Raw genomic sequence first — 23,686 nt, forward strand, 5'->3', positions numbered from 1 at the left:
TGAGACATAAGAAAAAATGAAATGTTGGGGGTCTGATACATGAAAAAATTTCAGGATGGATTGCATAATCCAGAAATCGCTTGTTCTATTTGCTACATTCCTCGAAAATTCTAAACTTCAAAATGACACAGGAATTAAAAAAAAAAAAAACAACACATTAAACACATACTTAAGTATCTAGATGTGTAACAGTTCAGCAAACAAAAAGGTTTAACTCAAAGCCTTTGAACATGTCACTTAAACATTAAGATTTTGAACCCAATTACTCAAAGATCATTGACTAGCCCATAATGCAGTTTGTGTTACTCTGCTGTACAAATTAACCACATAATAACAGTCAGATCTTACTCCAACAGAAGTGGCGATAAAATCATACAGCAATACTCCTTTTTGTAATTAGATAATCAGGATAACAGCACTGGGATAAAATGAAGAGAATATCTTGTTTCAGCTTCTTGTTCAATAAGACTATTCCTCATTTTCAGATAATGAGGATAAAGGTATCACAACCACATATGAGAAACTGCTTTCTCTTTATTTAGGTGTTAGGAAGAAAATTAACTTTGGTCACATATTACCTTAAAAAAAAAAAAATCCAGTTTTACATATTCCTAAATAGATAGGACCAAATGATCAGAGAAAAAATTTCTTCTGTAAAAACTGGCCAATTTTATCAAAAATCTAACATACAGTGTCATTCAAATTATGCGAAGACTGCTTGGGATCATAACATTCCAAATATATGACAACTGCAACTCCATCCTAACCGGTGTGAAAAGTATTTGCTCTCATGTTGCTTTGGTCCAAAAGAGTAGAGCTGATTCAGTAAGAGTAAACTAAGTACCTAATCTTTTGCCAGCATTAATTTAGATTGTTACTGGCAGCAGAAATATCCATGGTGAATAGTTCTACTATAAGAGAGTATAATAAAAGAATATTTTTATGAACACATCACAGTACCAGATAAACTTTTATAAGAGAGAAACATGAAGGAACAAAAAAAGATAAACAGCTACCACACAAAAAATACTGTTTCCCCCGTAACTGTATTTGAAGGGGTAAAAAGGTAGTATTAGAAGTTTGATGATGCTAACATGAAAGGAAGTTGAGTATTGTATTTATTTCTTATTTTATACAACTCTTACTGTTTACAAAAATGGTTATAGTCATGCCCATAAAAGTGTAACCCATGGCATCTGAAAGCAAACACTCTTTGTAATTATTTAAAAGGGCCTTTTTAAAAATTATAATACAAAGGTCTGTGCTCTATAAGCAGTCCTCCACTGTGCATTATAACAATAAGGCTTACTTTTAATACAAAGACTAAGTGTTTGGGAGTTATGAACCACTGGATTTAACAAACATCATCTTATAGTTGCTTTTTGCATCTTTTTTGTTTTTGGGATCCTCCACTTCATCAGGGTGCTCAGTAGCTTGGAGTTCTTCAGCAGATTCTTCTTTCTCTGACTCTGAATCACTTTCAGAGTCATCTGGACTTTCAGGATCAGGTGAATCATCATCATCATCATCATCATCTCCAGCCACATCACCTTCTCCATCATGATCATCTACCTAAAAACATCAATCAACAGCTATTAAAATACATTATCCAGTATAAAAACTGGAAAAGACCCCAAAATTTTTGTCTCACTCCCTAGCCATTAACAGTTTAAGATCAGAGGCTGCCTAGGGAAGAAATGAGGACTCAGGCACCTCCATGTGTTTTATACCCTGGGACTTGAGTAGGATTTTGGTTTAAGAAAGGGCTCTGAAGACCACTCACCTTCTCCCCTCCCCCCTAGTTTGAAAATAATATATTATTATCTTCCTGATGGAAACAGTATTATTTTAAGTAAATAAGGCAAGTTAACCACTGATCCATGGGAATATTTAAACAGTTATCTATGTTTTGCATATTATATTACTTTGGAGTAATGGACCAATAGTTATTATATGAAAAGAGATGATGTAGGAAACAGCCAAGAAAACTCTCCTGAACCGGTATTTACATGAAATATTTCACGTAACTTGTATGTTGTTCATGCCTACTTAAGATGTGCCCTAATGATTATCTAAGCAGAATTTATATTAAGCTAGTATCAGAAAACATATTTCTAAAACTGTCAAAAATATCTATTCTCATTATCTACAAAGACCTAGTTTGGCATGTAAAAATGTAACTGCATAAAGAAAGCCTTCTACATAGGGTTCTTGATCGCTAGAGTAATTTAACACAAATAAATGATAATCAAATTGGAAATTATCTTCCCACTTAATGAAAATACATAATTACTACCTCACTGAAGCCAAGTCCACAATGTCGTCGATATCTTCCTGATAATTTACTGTCCATACTTTGTTGATATTGAGACTCCAGTTCTTCGTTAATTTTCTTGTCTTCTTCCCCTGTATGTCCAGTGTACTTTGATTATGTTTCAGTCAAATTAATAAAAATATTTGATTACACAAAAAACCCACAATACAGATGCTATTATATTCAGGGCTGATTTCTCTAACTGTGACTAATTTTACAGCGAATTTTGTGGATGGGTTTATAAACCATAGGTAGTTACCCAACAGATAAAATAATTGAAGGATGTATTTATGATTACTTCTTTAATAACCAACCCCCTGAAGCACAAGTTGTTTATTAAAGATGAAAAACTTAATTTTTCCCATGTAATAATTCAAACCAGATACAGGAATCTCAGAACTGCTTAAGTTTACATATTGTAACTATTAATTACTAAGAACTTTGGGCATCATGTTTTAGTTTATTTATAGTCTAATAATGGTTCTCCTGAAAGTTTCCTCCTAGTCATGCAGAAAAAATCCTCCAACAAACAAAAGCTTCTGTCTTTGAACAGAAATAATGAAAAGGCACACAATTCTGTTTAGAGAATGGCTAAATAAAATGTAAGATGACCTTGGAATGGCTTCCCTTTACGCCTTTCTTTGCATATCAGTTTACTGCACCAACATAAACTTATTTGTAATTTTATCATGCAACATTTGATATATAAATTATTTTTAACATATATTGTTATATATATAAGTTATGAAGCAGAATACTAAACAACCACCTATAAACTTACCACCCAAGAAGCAGAACATTACCAATACCAGTGAAGCTTTCTGTACGTGACATTTTAATTTGTAAATACAAGAAGAATTTCATATTTTAAAAGAATGAATGCAACAGTTAAACATATTTCCATTCTGCCAAAGCTCAGGACTCTTTTGCCTTTTGTAGCAGTGCAAATCAATTTGAAATAACTGTTCAACACCAGAAATATAAAATGCCTATCAATTTCTAATGTCTAAGATTAGGGCCAATTTTAAATGGGATAAAACTTTACTTTTCAGCAGACTGAATTCAAATCCAAATTCTAATTCATTTTCTGTTTTTACTTTTAAAGTTTTTCCCCCAAAATTAAAAGAAAAATTAATTTCTTCAGGCATTCCAATGAGTTTATACTCTTCCAAGATTTCAGAGCAAAACTCAGTGAATAAACTAAAAACCAGTATAATATGCCAACTATAACACTGTATGTTAAATAATTTACAAAATACATGTAAACTCTAGATACTATAGTTGGCAAGATGAGGCATAAAACCTCACTACAATTAAAATACTACACGTTGTGAGTTAGTAAAAATGAAGACAGAAACTGGTTAGTTTCTTGGTTAGAATATCATATCGATGTACATATACTCAAATCTTTTATGAAAGTATATACTAACTGTTACATGATATACATAACATGTTTACATATACTACATATATTTCTAATATTTATTAATCATTAGAACTAATCAACAATTATACACGAAAGTTAGAATATCCCAAAATATGTACAAATATTTCATATTCCAAATTTAGCACCTCCACTTTAATTATATTTTACTTTCTTACCTGTTCGGAAGTGAGATGTGGATTTGTGATCTCCTATAACAAGACGACCAGTATGTTCTTTCTGTAAGAAGGCAGGAAATTTATTAGAATTTGAGACCACTAATTCAACATAATTATTAAGTATCTACTATGTGCCTGACAATATTCCAGGCTTATGGGATACAGTGAAGAAAAAGAACTAAATTAAGATCCCTGTCTTTATGGAATTTACATTCTTGCATGGATAGGGATGGGGAGGGGACACAAAATCAGTAAGTAAATTACAGTATGTCTGAAGGCAGTGTAATTACAATAAACCAAGCAGAGGAAGGGGATAGAAAGTATGTAGAGTTAAAGCTGGAATTTTAAATGGGATAGACAGCTAGAAAAGTGGATCAATCTAAACATTTTCTTTCCTAAAATGCCAGTAAAATGAGTTGCTTTGATTTTTCCACCTTCTCTTTCTGATGTCTCAGGCATATATCATGGAAAGAAAGCAAATGAGATTTAACTGAATAAAAATAATAGCTTTATAATGAACAATGTGATCGAAATTTAAAATATAAAACATAAAATAACCATTACTATTTAACAACATACCACAAATAGCTAGCTCATTACTTTTGACTACAATAAACACCCACTTTCAAACTATCAAAAAGCACAGAACTTAAAACAATCTAGTTCTATAAAACATAAAAATAAATGACTCAATTGGTAATTAGTTACCAACTAATCAGCTTACATAATTACTCTCAATTTATCAGTTCCAATCCACTCTTCATGGTTCATATTTAGTTTTGAAACCAAGCATGAGCCTGTGGGGCTCCCGGGCATGGAAGCCTTTCCGTGTCCCCAGTTTCTTGTTTATAGGGAACAGACTCCAGCCTCCGTGACACTCCCTGAGTTCCAAAGGGCAGATTTGAACTGTTGCCATGCAGAGACAAGGGAGGAGCAGTCAAGAAACAACAGTGTAGCCTTTGGATAGGGTCCTGGTTCTGCCTGAAGGGATACACATAACAATGAGTTCTTTACAGAACGGAAACCCCCAACAAATGTAAGATGTTAGCATTCTTTATCCCAGATTAAAAGGAACCAGAGAAGCTCTTCAAGAGACCATCTGAGGCCAGATTAAAGGAGTCACAGAAACTCATCAGACCACCTGAAGCCAGGCCCTGCACACACCCTGATCCTTATCAGCAACCCTGCCTTTGAACCACTGCTATAAAACTCCTCACCAAATCCCTCCAGGTCGGGACACACAGTTTTGAGAGGTACTGAGTCTGCTGTGTCCCCCTTTGCCTGGCAGAGCAATAAAGCTGTTCTCTTCTACTTCACCCAAAACTCTGTCTCCGAGATTCAATTCCGTACTGGTGCACAGACGCCGAGTTTTCGGCATCAGTTTCACAAGGTAAATAAAGTGTTTGGGAGACTGGCCAAGATGGCAGAGTAGAAAGATCTTGAGCTCACCTCCTCTCACGAGCACACGAAAACCACAACTATCTGCAGAACAGCTATTGATGAAAAAGACTGGGAACCACCAGAAAAGATCTTCTACAACTAAAGACATAAAGAAGGAACCACAACAACCTGGATATAATCAAATTCCATACCCCTTGGGGTGGGTGATCCACAAACTGGAGAATAATTACACTGCAGAGGTTCTCCTAGAGGAGTGAGAGTTCTGAGTCCGACATCAGGCTCCCTAGCCCAGGGGTCTGGTACCAGGAAGATGAGCCCCCAGAGAATTTGGCTTTGAAGGCCACTGGGGCTTAACTGCAGGAGCTCCACAGGACTGGGGGAAATACACTTCACTCTTCGAGGGAGCATACAAAATCTCACATGCACCCGGACACAGGGCAAAAGCAGTAATTCGATAGGCACCTGGGCCAGACCTACCTCTTAGTCTTGGAGAGTCTCCTGGAGACACGGGGTGGTAGGGGGACTGTGGCTCACCCTAGGGACACAGACACTGATGGCAGAATACCGGGGAACACTGTTGGCGGCTGACATCTTGGCTCATTAGTTCCAAGACCTTATCCCACCCAACAGTCTGTAGGTGCTAGTGCTGGGACTCCTCAGGCTAAACAACTAACTGGGCAGGGACACTGCCCCACCCCTCAGCAGACAGGCTGCCTAGAGACTTACTGAGCCCACAGCCACCTCAAGATATGCCCCCTAGACATGGCTCTGCCCATGAGAGGACTAAGACCCAGCTCCACCCACTAGTGGGCAGACACTAGCCCCTCCCTCCAGGAAGCCTGCACAAGCCTCTAGAGCAGCCTCACCACCCAGGGGGCAGACACCAGATGCAAGAAAAATATGATTCCCGCAGACTACAGACCAAGTCTGCCCACAGCAGGCCAGACTGTGCCCGCTAGCAGGCCAATGCAACCTTCAGGACACCCTGGACCCCATAACCAACTGTGTCAAGAACCACCTCCCAACCCCAAATCTTATATGTGCTCTGGGATCCAGGGGCCCTGCAGCCAGACTCCAGGAACCAGCTCTGACTGCCCAGTTGCCTCCAGAATCCGGCTTAACCTGCCAATGGGTGGGCAACAGCCCCAGAGTCTTCATGAACCTGACTCTGACTACCCAGCCAGCACTAGCCTTGGGGCCCCCTAGGGTTCTGCAAGCAGTCACTTCATGACCAGGGCCTGCTGAACAGCAGCCAGCAGCATCCGCACAAGGCAGGGCCTGGCAACCAACCAAGCCCACCAGATCACCCACATAGTCAGGCCACCACAACAGAAGGACCCACACAGCCCTCTTAGGAGGAAACTCTAGAGCATATAGCTTGGGTGGCGAGAAGGGAGTGCACTGCTGGGATGCATAGGACACATCCTAGAGGGCCACTTCTCCAAAGTCAAGAAATGTAACTAACCTACCACATACATAAAAATACCAACTTAGACAAAATGATGTGGCAGAAGAATATGTTCCAGATGAAGGAACAAGATTCTACCTGAGAAAGAGTTCAGAATAATGATTGTAAAGATGACCAAAGAATTTGGGAGGAGAATGGATGCCAGAGCAAGAAGTTAGAAGTTTTTAACAAAGAGTTAGAAAATTTAAAGAACAACCAACCAGAGATGAAAAATACAATAACTGAAATGAAGAATACACCAGAAGGAATAAATAGTAGACTGAGTGATATAGAAGAATGGATCAGTGAGCTGGAAGACAGAGTACTGGAAATCACTGCCACTGAACAGAAAAAAGAATGAAAAGAAATGAGGACAGTTTCAAAGACCTCTGGGACAACATCAAGCACACTAATATTAGCATTAAAGAGGTCCCAGAAAGAGAAAACAGAAAGAAAAAGCCTGAGAAAATATTTGAAGAGATAATAGCTGAAATATTCCTTAACCTGGGAAAGGAAACAGTCACTCAAGTCCAGGAAGTGCAAAGAATCAAGGAACACACCAAGACACAATGTAATCAAGATGACAAAAATTAAAGATAAAAGAGAGAATATTAAAAGCAGCAAGGGAAAAGCAATAAATAACATACAAGGGAATTCCATAAGGCTATCAGCTGATTTTTCAACAGAAACTGCAGACCAGAAAGGAGTGCCACGATATATTTAAAAAAGTGATGAAAGGGAAAAACCTACAAGCAAGAATACTCTACCTAGCAGAGCTCCTGTTCAGATTTGATGGAGAAATCAAAACTTTTACAGACAAATAAAAGCTAAAAGAATTCAGCACCACCAAGCTAGCTTTAGAACAAATGCTAAAGGAACTTATCTAGATGAAAAAGAAAAGGCCACAACTAGAAACAAGAAAATTAAGAAATGAAAAAGCTCACAGACAAAGGCAAACATATAGGAAATAATCCAAATGCAAACCAGTAGGGAGACTGACAGACAAAAGTAGAAAAATTATCTGTATCTACAATAAGCAGTTAAGGGATACACAAAGCAATTAGATATAAAATATGATATCAAGGGCTTCCCTGGTGGCGCAGTGGTTGGGAGTCCCCTACGTCGGGTCGTGCCCCGGTCAGGGAAGATCCCACATGCCGCGGAGCGGCGGGGCCCGTGAGCCATGGCCGCTGAGCCTGCGCGTCCGGAACCTGTGCTCCCCAACGGGAGAGGCCACGACGGTGAGAGGCCTGCGTACCGCGCAAAAAAAAAAAAAAAAAAGATATCAAAAACAGTAATTGTGAGGGGAAGAGAGTACCAACGCAGGATTTCAAAAATGCATTTGTAATTAAGAGAGCAGCAACTTAAAACAATCACGTATACATATAGACTGCTCTACAAAAATCTCATGGTAACCACAAACTAAAAATCTATAATAGATATACACACAAAATTATCCACAACACTAGAGATAGTCATCAAATCACAAGAGAAGAGAACAAAAGGTGAAAGACATACAAAAACAAATTCAAAACAATTTTGGGAGAGGGAGCTGTGTAAGAGGAAAGGTTCTCTAACCCCAGGAACCCCCTTCACCAACTGGGAAAAATCAGCCAGGACAGAAAGTGTGCTTCACTGGCTCAGAGGAGTGCAGCAACAGGCTTTAGGAAGGCAGAACAAAGAGAGACCAGCACTGATGGTCCTGGCCACCTCGCTCTACTTACTCCCCAGCCTGAGATGTGTGTCTGCTGGTGCGAGGGGGCTGGGTGCTAAAACTCAGGCTTTAGGGGACAGACCTGGGGAGAGGACTGGGGTTGACTGCGCGGAGACAGCCAAAATGTATTGGAGTATGGCCCAGGCCACAAGGTGTGAGCAGGATACTGCCTGGGTCCACCATAGAAGCCCCACTGGTAATGTGCTCATGAAGGGAGGGTCAGGACCCCACCACAGCAGCCTCATTCTCTTTGTGCTCACAGTGGGCACAACTCTTGACTCTATGAGCTCTGCTAGTAGACAAGCCCTGGTGGTTGCCTACACACAGAGGTGGGGCTGAAATATGAGCTGTGTCCAGCCAGCAGCTTTGAGACTTTGGCAGATTTATGCCTCTGGTGCCTTTGTAAGCTCAGCACCTGGGGGACATCCAAGCATATTATTGGTGCTTCTGTGATTAGGGCGGGTCCAGGGCTAATTCCATAGCTCCCACGGTGGGTCCAGGTGCCCGACTATGGTGGGTCATGGTGCCTGACTTTGGCAGATCTGCACTGGTTGCTTTCTGATAACTGCGCCTGAGGGGCATCTGGACCAACTGACTGCATTCCCACAGCTGAAGCGGGGCCAAGAGCAGTGCCAACAACAGTGTACTTTGTGAGTACTCATGACAGGTGACAGGAGACACCACAGAGCATACCTTTCAGTGGACAGCTCCTGGGAAGAATACCCAGTGGCTCCTCTCCCAGTGGGAGCACTCTAGTCCCATCTACCTCACATTGCAGTTTAGCAACGGATCTGAGTGCTTTTACTCCAACACCTGGGGAGCAGACCCTGCCCCTGGCAGGGCTGTGACAGCTACAGAGCAAAGTGGAGGCCCCTGTTCAACATCCAGTGCAGGCTCTGGTCACCACAACACCAATCACACCCCCTATCAAGGGGAAAAGGGCAAGCACACATTGAGGAAAGACGTGGCAGTCATCCATACTAAAAACGGCCTTTACACCAAAAATATTAGACTCATTCAGGCTACACAGGGACATTCCCACATAAAAACAGCCCTTTAAGACCACAGTAGATAACTGTTTCTCCTAAAGTCATAGAGTCAGAGAAACAAGTATAATGAAGAAACACAGGAACTGCTCCCAACTAAAAGAACAAGAGAAATCCCCTGGAAGTACAAACGATGAAACACCTCTCCAGTCTACTAGATCCCAAGTCCAAACAGAAGGTAATAAAAATACTAAACGAATTAACAAAGACTATCAGAAGAAATGCAGATCACTGTTACAAGAAACTAGAACTATAAAGAGGAGCCAATTAATATTAGAAAACTCATCTGCCAAGATAAAACTTGAGCTAAAGGCAATAAATAGCAAACTAAATAATGCAGAAGAATAAGTGATCTGGAAGACAGAATAATGGAAATCACCCAATCAGAACGGCAGACAAAAAGACAAGTGAAAAAAAATGAAAGCAATATACGAGACTTATGGGATAAAATAGGGCAAGTCAATCTACACATAATAGGATCCCAGAAGGAGAAGAAAGAAAAAAGGGGATTGAAAATGCATTTGAAGAAATTATGGCTGAAAACTTCCCAAACCAAAAGGAAACAGATATCCAGGTACAAGAAAAACAGAGTCGGAAACAAGATGAACCCAAGCAAAGCTACACCATGACATATTATAATTAAAATGGCAAAAGTTAAAGTGAGGATTCTAATGGCAGCAAGAGAAAAAGAGTTACTTACAAGGAAACCCTCATAAGTCTATCAGCTGACTTCTCTATAGAAACACTCCAGGACAGAAGGGAGTGGCAAGATATATTCAAAGTCCTAAAAGGGAAAAATCTGCAACCTAGCATACTCTATGCAGCAAGATTATCATTTAGAATAGGAGAGATAAAGAATTTCCCAGACAAGTGAAAACTAAAAGAATACAGCAATACAAAGCCTAAACAGACATTTCTCCTAAGAAGACATACAGATGGCCAACATGAAAAGATGTTTAACATTGCTAATTATTAGAGAAATGCAAATCAAAACTACAGTGAGGGATCACCTCACACCAGTCAAAACAGCTATCATCAAAAGATCCACAAACAGGGCTTCCCTGGTGGCGCAGTGGTTGCGAGTCCGCCTGCTGATGCAGGGGACACAGGTTCGTGCCCCAGTCCGGGAAGATCCCACATGCCGTGGAGTGGCTAGGCCCGTGAGCCATGGCCGTTGAGCCTGCACGTCCAGAGCCTGTGCTCCGCAACAGGAGAGGCCACAACAGTGAGAGGCCCACATACCGCAAAAAAAAAAAACAAAAAAAAAAACCACAAACAATAAATGCTGGAGAGGGTGTGAAGAGAAGGGAACCCTTCTACGCTGTTGGTGGGAATGTAAACTGGTACAGCCACTATGGAGAACGGTATGGAGGTTCCTTTAAAAACTAAAAATAGAGCTACCATATGACCCTGCAATCCCACTCCTGGGCATATATCCAGAGAAAAACATGGTCCGAAAGGATACATGCACCCCAATGTTCATTGCAGCACCGTTTACAACAGCCAAGACAGGGAAGCAACCTAATGCCCATTGACAGAGGAATGGATAAAGAAGATGTGGTACATGTAAACAATGGAGTATTACTCAGCCATTAAAAAGAAGGAATTAATGCCCTTTTCAGCAACACGGATGGACCTAGAGACTGTCATACTGAGTGAAGTAAGTCAGACAGAGAAAGAGAAATCTCATATGATACTGTGGTGTGGTACACATATACAATGGAGTATTACTCAGCCATAAAAAAGAATAATGTTAGTTGCAGCAACATGGATAGACCTAGAAATTATCATACTAAATGAAGTCAGACAGAAAAAGACAAACATCATATGCTACCACTTATATGTGGAATCTAAAAAAATGATACAAATGAACTTATTTACAAAACAGAAACAGACTCTCAGACTTTGAAAACAAACATATGGTTACCAAAGGGGAAAGGTGGGAGGGGAGGGATAAATTAGGAATTTCAGATTAACATATACATGCTACTATATATAAAATAGATCATCAACAAGGACCTACTGTATAGCACAGGGAACTCTACTCAATATCCTGTAATAACCTATATGGGAAAAGAACCTGAAAAAGAATGGATATATGTATATCTATAACTGAATCAGTTTGCTGTACACCTGAAACTAACACAACACTGTAAATCAACCTTACTCTAATATAATATAAACATTAAATTAAAATAAAAAATAAAATAAACAACAAAGCCCTAGTGTATAGTACAGGAACTATATTCAATATCTTGTAGTAAACTATAATGGAAAATAATATGAAAAAGAATATATATATAGTACAGCAAAGTATCACTTTGCTGTATGCCAGAAAGTAACACCACATTGTAACTGAACTGTATTTCAATAAAATATATATAACTAAACAAAATGAGAAAAAACAGAAAACAAAAGCAATTATAAGAGGAAAGTTAATAGCAATACAAGCTTACCTCAGGAAAGAAGATAAATCTCAAACAGCCTAACCTTACACCTAAAGCAACTAGAGATAGAAGAACAAATAAGGCCCAAAGTTAACAGAAGGAAAGAAATCATAAAGATCAGAGCAGAAATAAGAAAACAATAGAAAAGATCAATGAAACTAAAAGCTGATCCTTTGAAAAAATAAACAAAATTGATAAACCTTTAGCCAGACTCATCAAGAAAAAAAGGAAAGGGCTCAAATCAATATTAAAAATGAAAAAGGAGAAGTTACAACTGACATCACAGAAATACAAAAGATCACACGAGACTACTACTACAACCAATTTATACACCAGTAAAATGGACAACCTAGGAAAAATGGACAAATTCTTAGAAAGGTACCATCTCCCAAGACTGAACCAAGAGGAAATAGAAAATATGAAGGGACTAATAACAAGTATTGAAGTTGAAACGGTGATTTAAAAACTTCCAACGGACAAAAGTCCAGGACCAGATGGCTTCACAGGGGAATTCCGTCAAACATTTAGAGATGAGTTAACACCTACCCTTCTAAAACCTCCTGCAGAGAAAGGAAGACTCCCAAACTCATTTTATGAAGCCACAATCACCCTGATACCAAAACCAGACAAAGATAACACACAAAAAGAAAATTACAGGCCAATATCACTGATGAACATAACCACACAAATCCTCAACAAAACACTAGCAAACCGAATCCAACAAAACATTAAAAAGATCATACACCATGATCAAGTGGGATTTATCCCAGGGATGCATGGATTTTTCAATATCTGCAAATCAGTGTGTGATACACCACTTTAACAAACTAAATAATAAAAACCAAATGATCATCTTGTATTCACAAGATGCTGTGGCCTGCTGTATCAGTAAATGAAGGATATTGTGGCCATCAAACCAGCAGCCACCCTCAACTGTGCACCCTGAGGGGATTCAGGATGGTGAAAAGCATGAAACTGGCCCTAGATAGTTAAGGTGTATATCAAAGGGATGATTTCAATGAGTCCAGACTCTTGAAACTTCCCACACGTGGAAAAGTGTTAAATTCATTAACTTGACATGTTTGGTTTTCCATAATTAACAGTTTCTTTAATTAACAGTAATCCTTTGATGTTTCGACTACCTAGTTTTTGATGCAAAATGCGTATATCCTGGCTCCTCCCTTACCTCTTTGGAGCAGTCCCTCAGAGCAATATGAGAGGCTGACTTAAGTCCTCAGGAAATCCGCCAAATAAAACATAATTCTCCACTTTTAGGCTGTGTATTTTTTTCAGTTGACAGTTTTGGTGACCAGGAAGGGACTCAGAGCAGACGTCTCTGCTTTGCCTGAACTCTACAAGGAACTGGGGCCTTGGTACCAGCAGAGGCCTGTTGTGCCCATCCGGCTCTGCAGAGTCCAGATGAATTTGGGTGAGTCCCTCCTGGTTCTTGGATCTCCCAATTACTGGCTGATGATCCTGAGTTTTATTTGGCGGTGTCTAACAGGTACTGGCTCCCCAGTTAAAAGATATTGGGGAGTGGCCCCTGCTAGTTGAAAAATACTAGGGGAGCCCAGCTGAAAGACATTGGGAGAAAGTGCCCCCTACCTGAAAGTTACTAGGGTAACTCAATTGAAAGACACGAGGATTTCCTCAGTTTGAAAGATACTGAGCAGTCTCAGCTGAATGGTTGGTTAGGTAAGAGGTTTACCTGACATTTTCCTCCAATTGGCTATCTTGACAAGAATGTGTCAGGATAAAAGTGCACTAATAAAATTTTATGCCTGAGAAATTCAAGTTCAAATGGGAAACAGATTCTCTCAGAGAAATGAGGGGCATCAGAAAGCCAACCTCCAACTAGCACTCTAGCCAGATTCATGTATGTACAGAGCTCATACCTGCAGGTAAATAAAGGAAATCTTGCTCTGAAAATGACTAAATGGAGCTCTTTTATTGTATACGCAGCTATGTTAGAAAAAGTTGGCTTGATAAAAACATATTTTCAGAATTCTGATGTTAAAAAAACAAAAGCCCTTCTAGGGGGAAGTTGCATTCCTCCTCCTGTGTCTTTGAGATGTAAATGTTTTATCTGATCTTCAGGCGTGTGCGTGTGTGCGTGCGCGTGCATGTGTGTGTGTTTTGAGTACTTGATCTCTGTCATCCAAAAGGTACACATATGGTGTACATTTAGCAGCCAATCGAATAGACTGAGATTCTGAGCAGGCTTTTTTTTTTTTTTTGTGGTACGCGGGCCCCTCACCGCTGCGGCCTCTCCCGCCGCAGAGCACAGGCTCCAGACGCGCAGGCCCAGCGGCCATGGCTCACGGGCCCAGCCGCCCCGCGGCACGTGGGATCTTCCCAGACCGGGGCACGAACCCGTGTCCCCTGCATCGGCAGGCGGACTCTCAACCACTGCGCCACCAGGGAAGCCCCCTGAGCAGGCTTTTGTCTGAATTTTTGCCATCTTAACCTTCATTGCGTCAGCCTGTTTAGTGAGGGCCTTTACTTTCTTAGACTATTTTTGGGAGTAAACTTTCTGGATCTGTTTAGGTCGCATCCTTCACACTCTCCTGTGGGGAAGCCTCTTGCATCCTATTGGTTTAAGTCACTATTAACATATATCTCATTAATGGCCAGACGACAGATCCTTTAAATTGGAGAAACTTCTAAACTGGTAAATTTTTAGAGAACTCTCATTATAAACAGGTGTTTTATTGATATCTATGGGGAAAAAAAATTAAAGGTGGGAAAAAAATATATAATGGTTTACCTAAGAACTCGCTTAGTTTAAAACAAACCAAAAAAACTGGTTTGGGAGACCTTATTGTGGTTTCTGCTTTCCCTCAATGGATCTTACAGATGCTAATAAAAACATTAGAATAATTAATTAGGTTGATTAACAGAAAAATAAGAGAAAAAACTAAAGGGAAAGTCTAGAGACTCTTTCCCCACAAGGTAAACTTTTTAATGGAACTTATCCCAAATGGATAAAGAAATCTTAAGATGATTACTTTAAAATGGGATAAATAAAATGAATGTTAATGGGATTAAAACAAAACATCTTGATACAACATTCCTAAGGTTCAATGGGCCAAATGGAACCCCCCCTCCACTGTATTGGTACCCAACATTAAAGGACCCCAAGCAAGTCTGCTCTATTTACCCCTGTTTAAAATATATATATTTAAATGGTGGAAGAAAATTACACTGAGGTACCTGACCAACAATTACTTGGGGCAACAATTAGGCCAATTAATCAAGTTGACAAAAGGGCCTGAGTCAGTTGGCTCAACCCCTCACTGGGGACCCCAGAGCCTTTTATACAAAATAGATAAAATGGTCAGAGAATAAAAGCAAGGAAAGCTTCTAGGACTCCTTGTAATACCAAGACTTGTTGATTGGGTCCTAAGAGAAACTAACGTCAAAGGTGTAAAAGTTGGCAGAATTGAGATGAAACTTTACAAAAATTGGTATTTATGTTCACCAATCTACAGAACGCTAATGTAAAAGACAGTTCATAATTGCTTACTTCTTAGTATTCACTAGAAATCAAAGTTTTTAAGGGTTGAGAATTCTAATTTAAATATGAAATTAAAGCTACTAGAAATAATACAGAAAAACAGTTCAGTATGCTAGAAAAATAAGTGTGTTGTGAACAAAGAAGGTATGAGGAATGGATTTGCATTTTGTTAAGGGAAAAGAAAATAATTTTGTCCTAGAGCTAGTTGTTTCTAGATGAGAAAAGTAAGAGACAAAATAATACGGATATAGAAAGTGATGGAAGGATTGTGGAAAAGGAACCCTGAGAAAAGAATTTTGTACACTGTCAGGACTGACTAAACTCAGAATGAATTTAATTATGTAAATGGATTTTGTTATTAAAAGTAGACTGGTACACGATTGGATTTGGTTCCTCTGTTTAAAGAACAAAGGTTTCTTAGAACACTGCTTCTGACAATGGATTGTGTGAGTTTCTCTGTCTTTAAGTGATCTATATTTGCTTTTGAAATCTTTTGTCACTGTGGTTAAGTATTATTTCAGTGACATATGATCCTATTTGACCAAGTGTTGATATTTTTGACAAACTTCCCAAATATCAAATTCTAAAGTTCTTTTGACCTCCAGCTAACTCTGGGATGCTTCAAAGGAACCAAGACACCTCAGAGAGCAATGTCAAACTAATTAGCTTATGTGGTATGATAAATTAATCAGTTGGCCAAAAAGTTCATTCGGTTTTAAAGTAAAAACAAAAGACACCACATTTTTCATTTTCACCAAGAACTTTATTTATTTTTAAAAAAATATTTAGGGACTTCCCTGGTGGTACAGTGGTTAAGAGTCCACCTGCCAATGCAGGGGACACGGGTTCGAGCCCTGGTCCAGGAAGATCCCACATGCCGCGGAGCAACTAAGCCTGTGCACCACAACTACTGAGCCTGCACTCTAGAGCCCACGAGCAACAACTACTGAAGCCTGTGCACCTAGAGCCTGTGCTCCACAAAAAGAGAAGCCACCACAATGAGAAGCCTGTGCACTGCAACAAAGAGTGGCCCCCCTCACCGCAACTAGAGAAAGCCTGCGTGCAGCAACGAAGATCCAATGCAGCCAAAAATAAACAAACAAACAAATATTTATTTGGCCGTGTTGGGTCTTAGTTGTGGCACACAGGATTTTTAGTTGTGGCATATGGGATCTTTAGTTGCAACATGTGAACTCTTAGTTGGGGCATGTGGGATCTAGTTCCCTGACCAGGGATCGAACCTGGGTCCCCTGAATTGGGAGTGTGGAGTCTTAGCCACTGGACCACCAGGGAAGTCCCACCAAGAACTTTACTGAACGTATTCACTGTTTTGTTCCACTACCTTCTGCCATTTTTCAGGCAACTTCATAATTCCATCTTCCTAAAAATTTTATCTTTTTGAGCAAAGAACTGTTCCAGCTGCCTTTTACAGTATTCCAGGGAATTGAAATTCTTTCCATTAAGAGAATTTTGTAAAGACCGAAATAAATGGAAATCCAAAGGTGCCATGTCTGGTGAATATGGCAGATGAATCAGAATGTCCCAGCCAAGCTGTAACAGTTTTTGCCTGGTCATCAAAGAAACACGCAGGCTTGTGTTATCCTGATGGAAGATTATGCATTTTCTGTTGACTAATTCCAGATGCTTTTCGTCGAGTGCTGCTTTCAGCTGGTCTAACTGGGAGAAGTACTTTTTGGAATTAATCATTTGGTTTTCTGGAAGGAGCTCATAATAGAGGACTCCCTTCCAATCCCACCATATATACAACATCACCTTCTTTGGATGAAGCCTGGCCTTTGGTGTGATTGATGGTGGTTCATTTCGCTTGCCCCATGATCTCTTCCATTTCACATTATTCTACAGTATACACTTTTCATTACCCATCACAATTTGTTTTAAAAACGGAACATTTTTGTTAGGTTTTAGTAGAGAATCGCATGTGGAAATACGGTCAAGAAGGTTTTTTTCACTTATGAGGAACCCAAACATCAAAGCGATGAACATAACCAAATTGGTGGAAATGATTTTCAGTGCTTGATTTGGATATTCTGACTATGTAGGCTATCTTCCATGTGGTGTAACATTGACTGTTCTCAATTAATGTCTTGATTTGATTGCTGTCAACTTCAAATGGTCCACCTGACCACGGAGCATCGTACGGCGAGAAATCTCCAGCACAAAACTTTGCAAACCACTTTTGACACATTCAATCAGTCAAAGGTACTTTATCACAGTACCTTCTCCATACACTGCACAAATCTTTTTTTGCGTTTTAGTTGTGTTTCTACCTTTCTTGAAATAATAAAGCATAATATGCCGAAACTGTTGCTTTTTTTTTCTCTTCAATATTAAAATGGCTACACAAAAATTCACCAGTTTTGATAAAGTTTTTTTAAAATGCACACTGATATGACAACTGTCACAATACAATCTAACAAAATTGTTTCGAATGAAGTTAAAGACAACTAAGTGCTACTAGAGACAACCTATGGAAAAACCAAACGAACTTTTTGGCCAACCAATACTTGCAAAGCACTGCCAAGTAACTAGTGATGAACCTTATGTTATATTGTATGTATAAATGTCATTAATACAGATATTCCAAAATTTATATGAAATTACTAAAATCTGAGATATCCTGGTATAATGTTATCAATCATAATTCTAGTTATTATCGAAATATCCAAGTTCCTTGTCAACTGCATTGTAATCAGATCTTTAACCATGGCATTTTAAGTCCTGTCATTTATAAATAGTCATTGTTTTAGTCTGATGCTTTTATAAAAGGAAGATCTTCAAGATGATTCATAAAAAGGACTTTTTAACAAGTATAAGTTTCTGATAACTTTTAGATCATACCACTGAACTGGGTAAGAAATGACAAAACTCTAATGTAAAACCTGACTACTTCATCCAAATCAACAGGAATTACATGGGACTGAATGAATTTATAAATATGATTTATAACTTTATGACTTTTTTGGGGAAATATATTGGCTTTTCCTCTTTGTTTTCCAGAAAAACTCTTCCTCTATTATGCTATGACCTACAAGTTGATCAAGTATTCTTTTATAAACAAAAATAAAACATTTTTTCCTCTCTACCTAATCCTTCCATATTTGGCTTCTCCACCTGGCTCTCCTATGGACTTGATGGTTTACTGTGACCAGATTACAACTAGTTATACTAATCACTGTTTTCTCTTTGAATTTAATTTATTTTTTTATACAGCAGGTTCTTATTAGTTATCTATTAATCATTGTTTTAATTTGTTCTCTTTGTTCCTGAATTGTTTATGCTCTGTGTCTCTCTCTGCCGTACTATGACCTTATTAATGTTACTGACTATATTAATTATCCTGTCTAGTTTATAAGATTGTCTCTTACCCAATGTGTAACCAGGTCTCCAAAAAAATTAATGATGGCTAAAGGTCTTGAAACAGTTGATCATACACAAACACACACACACACACACAAATATATATATATATATATGTATATAAAAAACTCTACACAGGATAACTGTAACAGTGCAACTCTCGTATGAAAAGAAGCAACAAGAGAAAACATTTTCTAGGTCATAGCAGACTAGCAAGATAGGTGATCCAGAGAATTTTAGATTATTAACAGGTCCTAATCCAAAAATTTGAGTGGCCTATCAACAGAATCTTTGCCTGATCTAGGAATGAGCCTTCCTAGCACTGTGGGACAAAATTGGTCATGAAATGCTTCCCAAATGTTGGTTGAATTTATGATCAAGGGGAAGCACTGTGAATGAAAAATGCTGCCCTATCAGTAAACAAAGGATGTTGCAGCCATCAAACCAGCAGCCATTGCAGCTACTCCCAACCGTGCACCCTGTGGGGATTCAGAATGGAGAAAAGAAGGATACTGGCCCTAGATAGTTAAGGTGCAAATCAAATGAATGATTTCAATGAGTCCAGTCTTGCATCTTCCTAGATGTAGAAAAGTGTTAAATTCATTAACTTGACATGTCTGGTTTCCCTTAACAGTTTCTTTAATTAACAGTAATCTTTTGATGTTCCAACTATCCAGTTTTTATTGCAAAACTCCTATACATCCTGGTTCCTCCCTTACCTCTTCGGAGCAGTCCCTCAGAGCAATCTGAGAGGCTATCTTCTAGGCTTAAGTCCTCAGAAAATCCGCCAAATAAAACATAATTCTCAACTTCTAGGTTGTGCACTTTTTCAGTTGACAATCTCAATAAATGCAGAAAAAGCTTTTGATGAAATTCAACATCCATTTTTGATAAAAACTCTCCAGAAAGTGGGCATAGAGGGAACCTACCTCAACATAATAAAGGCCATATATGACAAACCCACAGCTAACATCATACTTAATGGTGAAAAGCTGAAACCATTCCCTCTAAGATCAGGAACAAGACAAGGCTGCCCACTCTTGCCACTTTTATTCAGCATAGTACTGGAAATCCTAGGCACAGCAATCAGACAAGAAAAAGAAATAAAAGAAATCCAAATTGGAAAGGAAGAAGTAAAACTGTCACTGTTTGCAGATGACATAACACTATACATAGAAAATCCTAAAGATGCCACCAGAAAACTACCACAGCTCATCAATGAATTTGGTAAAGTTGCAGGATAAAAAATTAATATACAGAAATTGGTTGTATTTCTATACAGTAACAATGAAATATGAGAAAGAGAAATTAAAGAAACAACCCCATTTACCATCACATCAGAAAGAATAAAATACCTAGGAATAAACCTACTTAAGGTGGCAAAAGAACTGTACTGTGAAAACTATAAGATGCTAATAGAAGAAACTGAAGATGACACAAACAGATGGAAAGATATACCGTGTTCTTGAAGTGGAAGACTCCATATTGTTAAAGTGACTATACTTCCCAAGGCCATCTACAGATTCAATGCAATCCCTATCAAATCACCAATGTCATTTTTCACAGAACTAGAACAAATAATTTTAAAATTTGTATGGCCCCAAATAGCCAAAACAATTTTAAGAACAGAGCTGGAGGAATCACACTCCCTGACTTCAGACTATACTACAAAGCTACAGTAATCAAAACTGTATGGTACTGGCACAAAAACAGACAGAAATCAATGGAACAGGATAGAAAGCCCAGAAATAATCCCATGCACTTATGGTCAATTAATCTATGATGAAAGAGGCAAGAATATACAATGGAGAAAAGACCACTAATTTCAAGAAGTGGTGCTTGGAAAACTGGACAACTACATGCATAAGAATGAAATTAGGACATTCTCTAACACCAAATACAAATATAAACTCAAAATGCATTAAAGACATAAATGTAAGACCATATACTACAAAACTCCTAGAGGAAAACACAGGCCAAACACTCTTTGACACAAATCGCAGCATTATTTTTTTGGATTCGTCTCCTAGAGTAATGGAAATAAAACAAAAATAAACAAATGGAACCTAATTGAACTTAAAAGCTTTTGCAGAGCAAACGAAACCATAAGCAAAATGAAAAGACAACCTATGGAATGAGAGAAAATATTTGCAAATGATGCAACCAACAAGGCATTAATTTCCAAAATATACAAATAGTTCATATAGCTCAATACCCAAAACAAAACAAACAAAAACAACCCAACCCAATCAACATACGAGTAGAAGACCTAAATAGACATTTCTCCAAAGAAGACAAACAGATGGCCAACAGGCACATGAAACAATGCTCAATATCACTAATTACTAGAGAAATGCAAATCAAAACTACAAGGAGGTATCACCTCACACTGATCAGAATGGTCATCATCAAAAAGTCTACAAATAATAAATAATGGAGGGGGGTGTGGAGAAAAAGGATCCTTCCGATGCTGTTGGTGTGAATGTAAATTGGTACGGCCACTATGGAAAACAGTATGGATGTTCCTTAAAAGACTAAGTGTTACCACATGATCCAGCAATCCCACTTCTGGTCATATATCTAGAGAAAACTAACTCAAAAAGATATATGCATCCCAATGTTCATAGCAGCAGCATTTACAACAGCCAAGACATGGAAGCAACCTAAATGTCCATCAACAGGTGAATGGATAAAGAAGAAGTGGTACACACACACACACACACACACACACACACACACACACACACACAATGAAATACTACTTAGCCATAAAAAGGAATGAAATAATGCCATTTGCAGCAACATGGATGGACCCAGAGAGTATCATACTAAGTGAAGTCAGACAGAGAGACACAAATATTATGATATCACTTACATGCGAAATCTAAAAGTTATGATACAAATGAACTTATTTACAAAACAGAAACAGACTTACATAGAAAACAAACTTATGGTTACCAAAGGGGAAAGGCGGTGGGAGGGATAAATTTGGAATTTTGGGTTAACAAACTACTATATATATGAAATAGATAAACAACAAGGTCCTACTATATAGCACAGGGAACTATATTCAAGATCTTATAATAAACTATAATGGAAAAGAATCTGAAAAAGAATATCAATCTATCTATATATATGCATAACTGAATCACTTCACTGTATACCTGAAACTAATACAACATTGTAAATCAGTTATACCTCAATTAAGAAAAAAAAAACCAACTGAAAAAAAAGGGAAATTGTTCACTAAAACTGAGTGAAAGTGAGATTAAATTTGACTTTGCAAAGCAATCTTACCCAATTATCTGTGTATATAGTAAATAACAAATCACCCTATTGTGAAATCATGACACATTCTCCATACCCAAAGATGATACTCCTGAAAAGGTTCAAGCATTAATGCTTATTGCCTTACATGTTATTAGCACAAAAGCAAATCAATAATTCAGTAGTTTGTTCCTTTATTGCAGAAGACACCTCATAACAAGATTTGAATATACATAATGGCATCAAGTTATTCTAAGATGATAGTATTATACTGGTCTATCATACTTTCTCAGCTGGTTCTCCCTGTGACCAATAAAATACTCAGTGGCTAGGATTAGGAATGTACTTTGGGGCCACAAAACAGTATAAATCTAAACAGCCTACGTAAAAGATCAAAGCTATGATCTTTGCACTTGTTAGCAAAGAATTTAACGTATGCTATGCCCATTGATCGGCAGCCAAATTTTTTTTTTAATTGTTCAATTTGTTCTCCACCCACCCCCGCCCTGTTTTATTGAGATACAATTGACTATTGGTAGCTAAATTTCATACATTTTATGTTAGGGTATTTCTTCCTAGGTACTTAAAGAAATGTGATCCTACTAGCTTGAGCATACCCTTAAACTATTACTTTATATATCCTTAGCAAAATCTTTTATTTGCATGAACCAAGAGAAACTTCAGACTACTTTCTATGACAAATCACAAATTATTGGGAAATCTGGATTAATGTGATATTATACAAATGCTTCCTTTGTATAGGGCTTAACATCTTACATGATCTCTCCTTATGCCCAAATCCACTGTTCTAGTCTGGCTAACTCTTAATCCCCTCAGATTCAGATCAATTCTATTTCTGGGAAGCTTTCTTGTGCTGCTAAGCCAGAGTGAGCTTCCCTTGCCTGTTGATTCCACAGCATTATGTGCATAGCTCTTCCATAGCAATTATAATTCTATATTGTCATTATCTGGTTTCCTCCAGCACATGATAGCTCCAAACTTATGTTACTGATCTACGTGACCCCCCCACCCAGGACCTAGTACAGTGCCTGGCATGTAGTAGTCAACAGCTGTTGGTAAAATGCATTCCCATACAAATAAAAAACAAAGGGCAGAACTTATTTCTAAAGAGCTTAAAAGAGAAAAAAGTTTTCCTTTTTCTTCCACATCAGGTTTGCAGAAAGATTACTGGGACAGTGTTAGGAAAATAAATGTACTTGCTTACAAAAAAAAATCAGTATTTAGAGATCACTGTATTTGTATGTAAAAATTAATTGCTAGGAACAACAGTTTTTTCCAACACGTGATGTTTCCTGGCACCTATATTTTATATCTTCTATTACGTTAATCGAACTGAAAGAGATTTCAAAATATACTGAACATTTTTAAAATTAAGTTTTTGACAAAGGCTATTCCCTTGGCTACTACTTCAAGGGCTGGAAGGAACTATAAACTATGAAAGACCTACCAAATGGTCTGACCAGAAGTACCTTGTATCAAATTATCAGGCTAACAGATGGCAAATCATGAACTTTCACGTTTTCTTTCTTCCA

The 23,686-nt window shown here is 38.3% G+C and overlaps 1 protein-coding gene across 2 annotated transcripts in view; it reads right to left on the reverse strand.

Moving 5' to 3' along the window:
* Window positions 1-514: 514 nt before the first annotated feature.
* C9H11orf58 (chromosome 9 C11orf58 homolog) overlaps window positions 515-23,686 on the reverse strand; it is a 28,564-nt gene continuing 5,392 nt past the window's right edge. Inside the window, exons 3-6 of one of the 2 annotated variants that reach the window (XM_067749758.1) lie at window positions 7,856-8,014; window positions 3,917-3,977; window positions 2,297-2,406; window positions 515-1,572 (exon numbers count right to left, since the gene is read on the reverse strand). In XM_067749758.1, coding sequence (XP_067605859.1) covers window positions 1,339-1,572; window positions 2,297-2,406; window positions 3,917-3,977; window positions 7,856-8,014 — 564 coding nt within the window. In that variant the 3' untranslated portion in view covers window positions 515-1,338. The remainder of the gene's footprint in view (window positions 1,573-2,296; window positions 2,407-3,916; window positions 3,978-7,855; window positions 8,015-23,686) is intronic. The other variant, XM_067749759.1, reaches the window with a different exon arrangement.

This window comes from Pseudorca crassidens, chromosome 9 (assembly GCF_039906515.1).
Source record: "Pseudorca crassidens isolate mPseCra1 chromosome 9, mPseCra1.hap1, whole genome shotgun sequence".
In the NCBI taxonomy this organism is placed as follows: Eukaryota; Metazoa; Chordata; class Mammalia; order Artiodactyla; family Delphinidae; genus Pseudorca; species Pseudorca crassidens.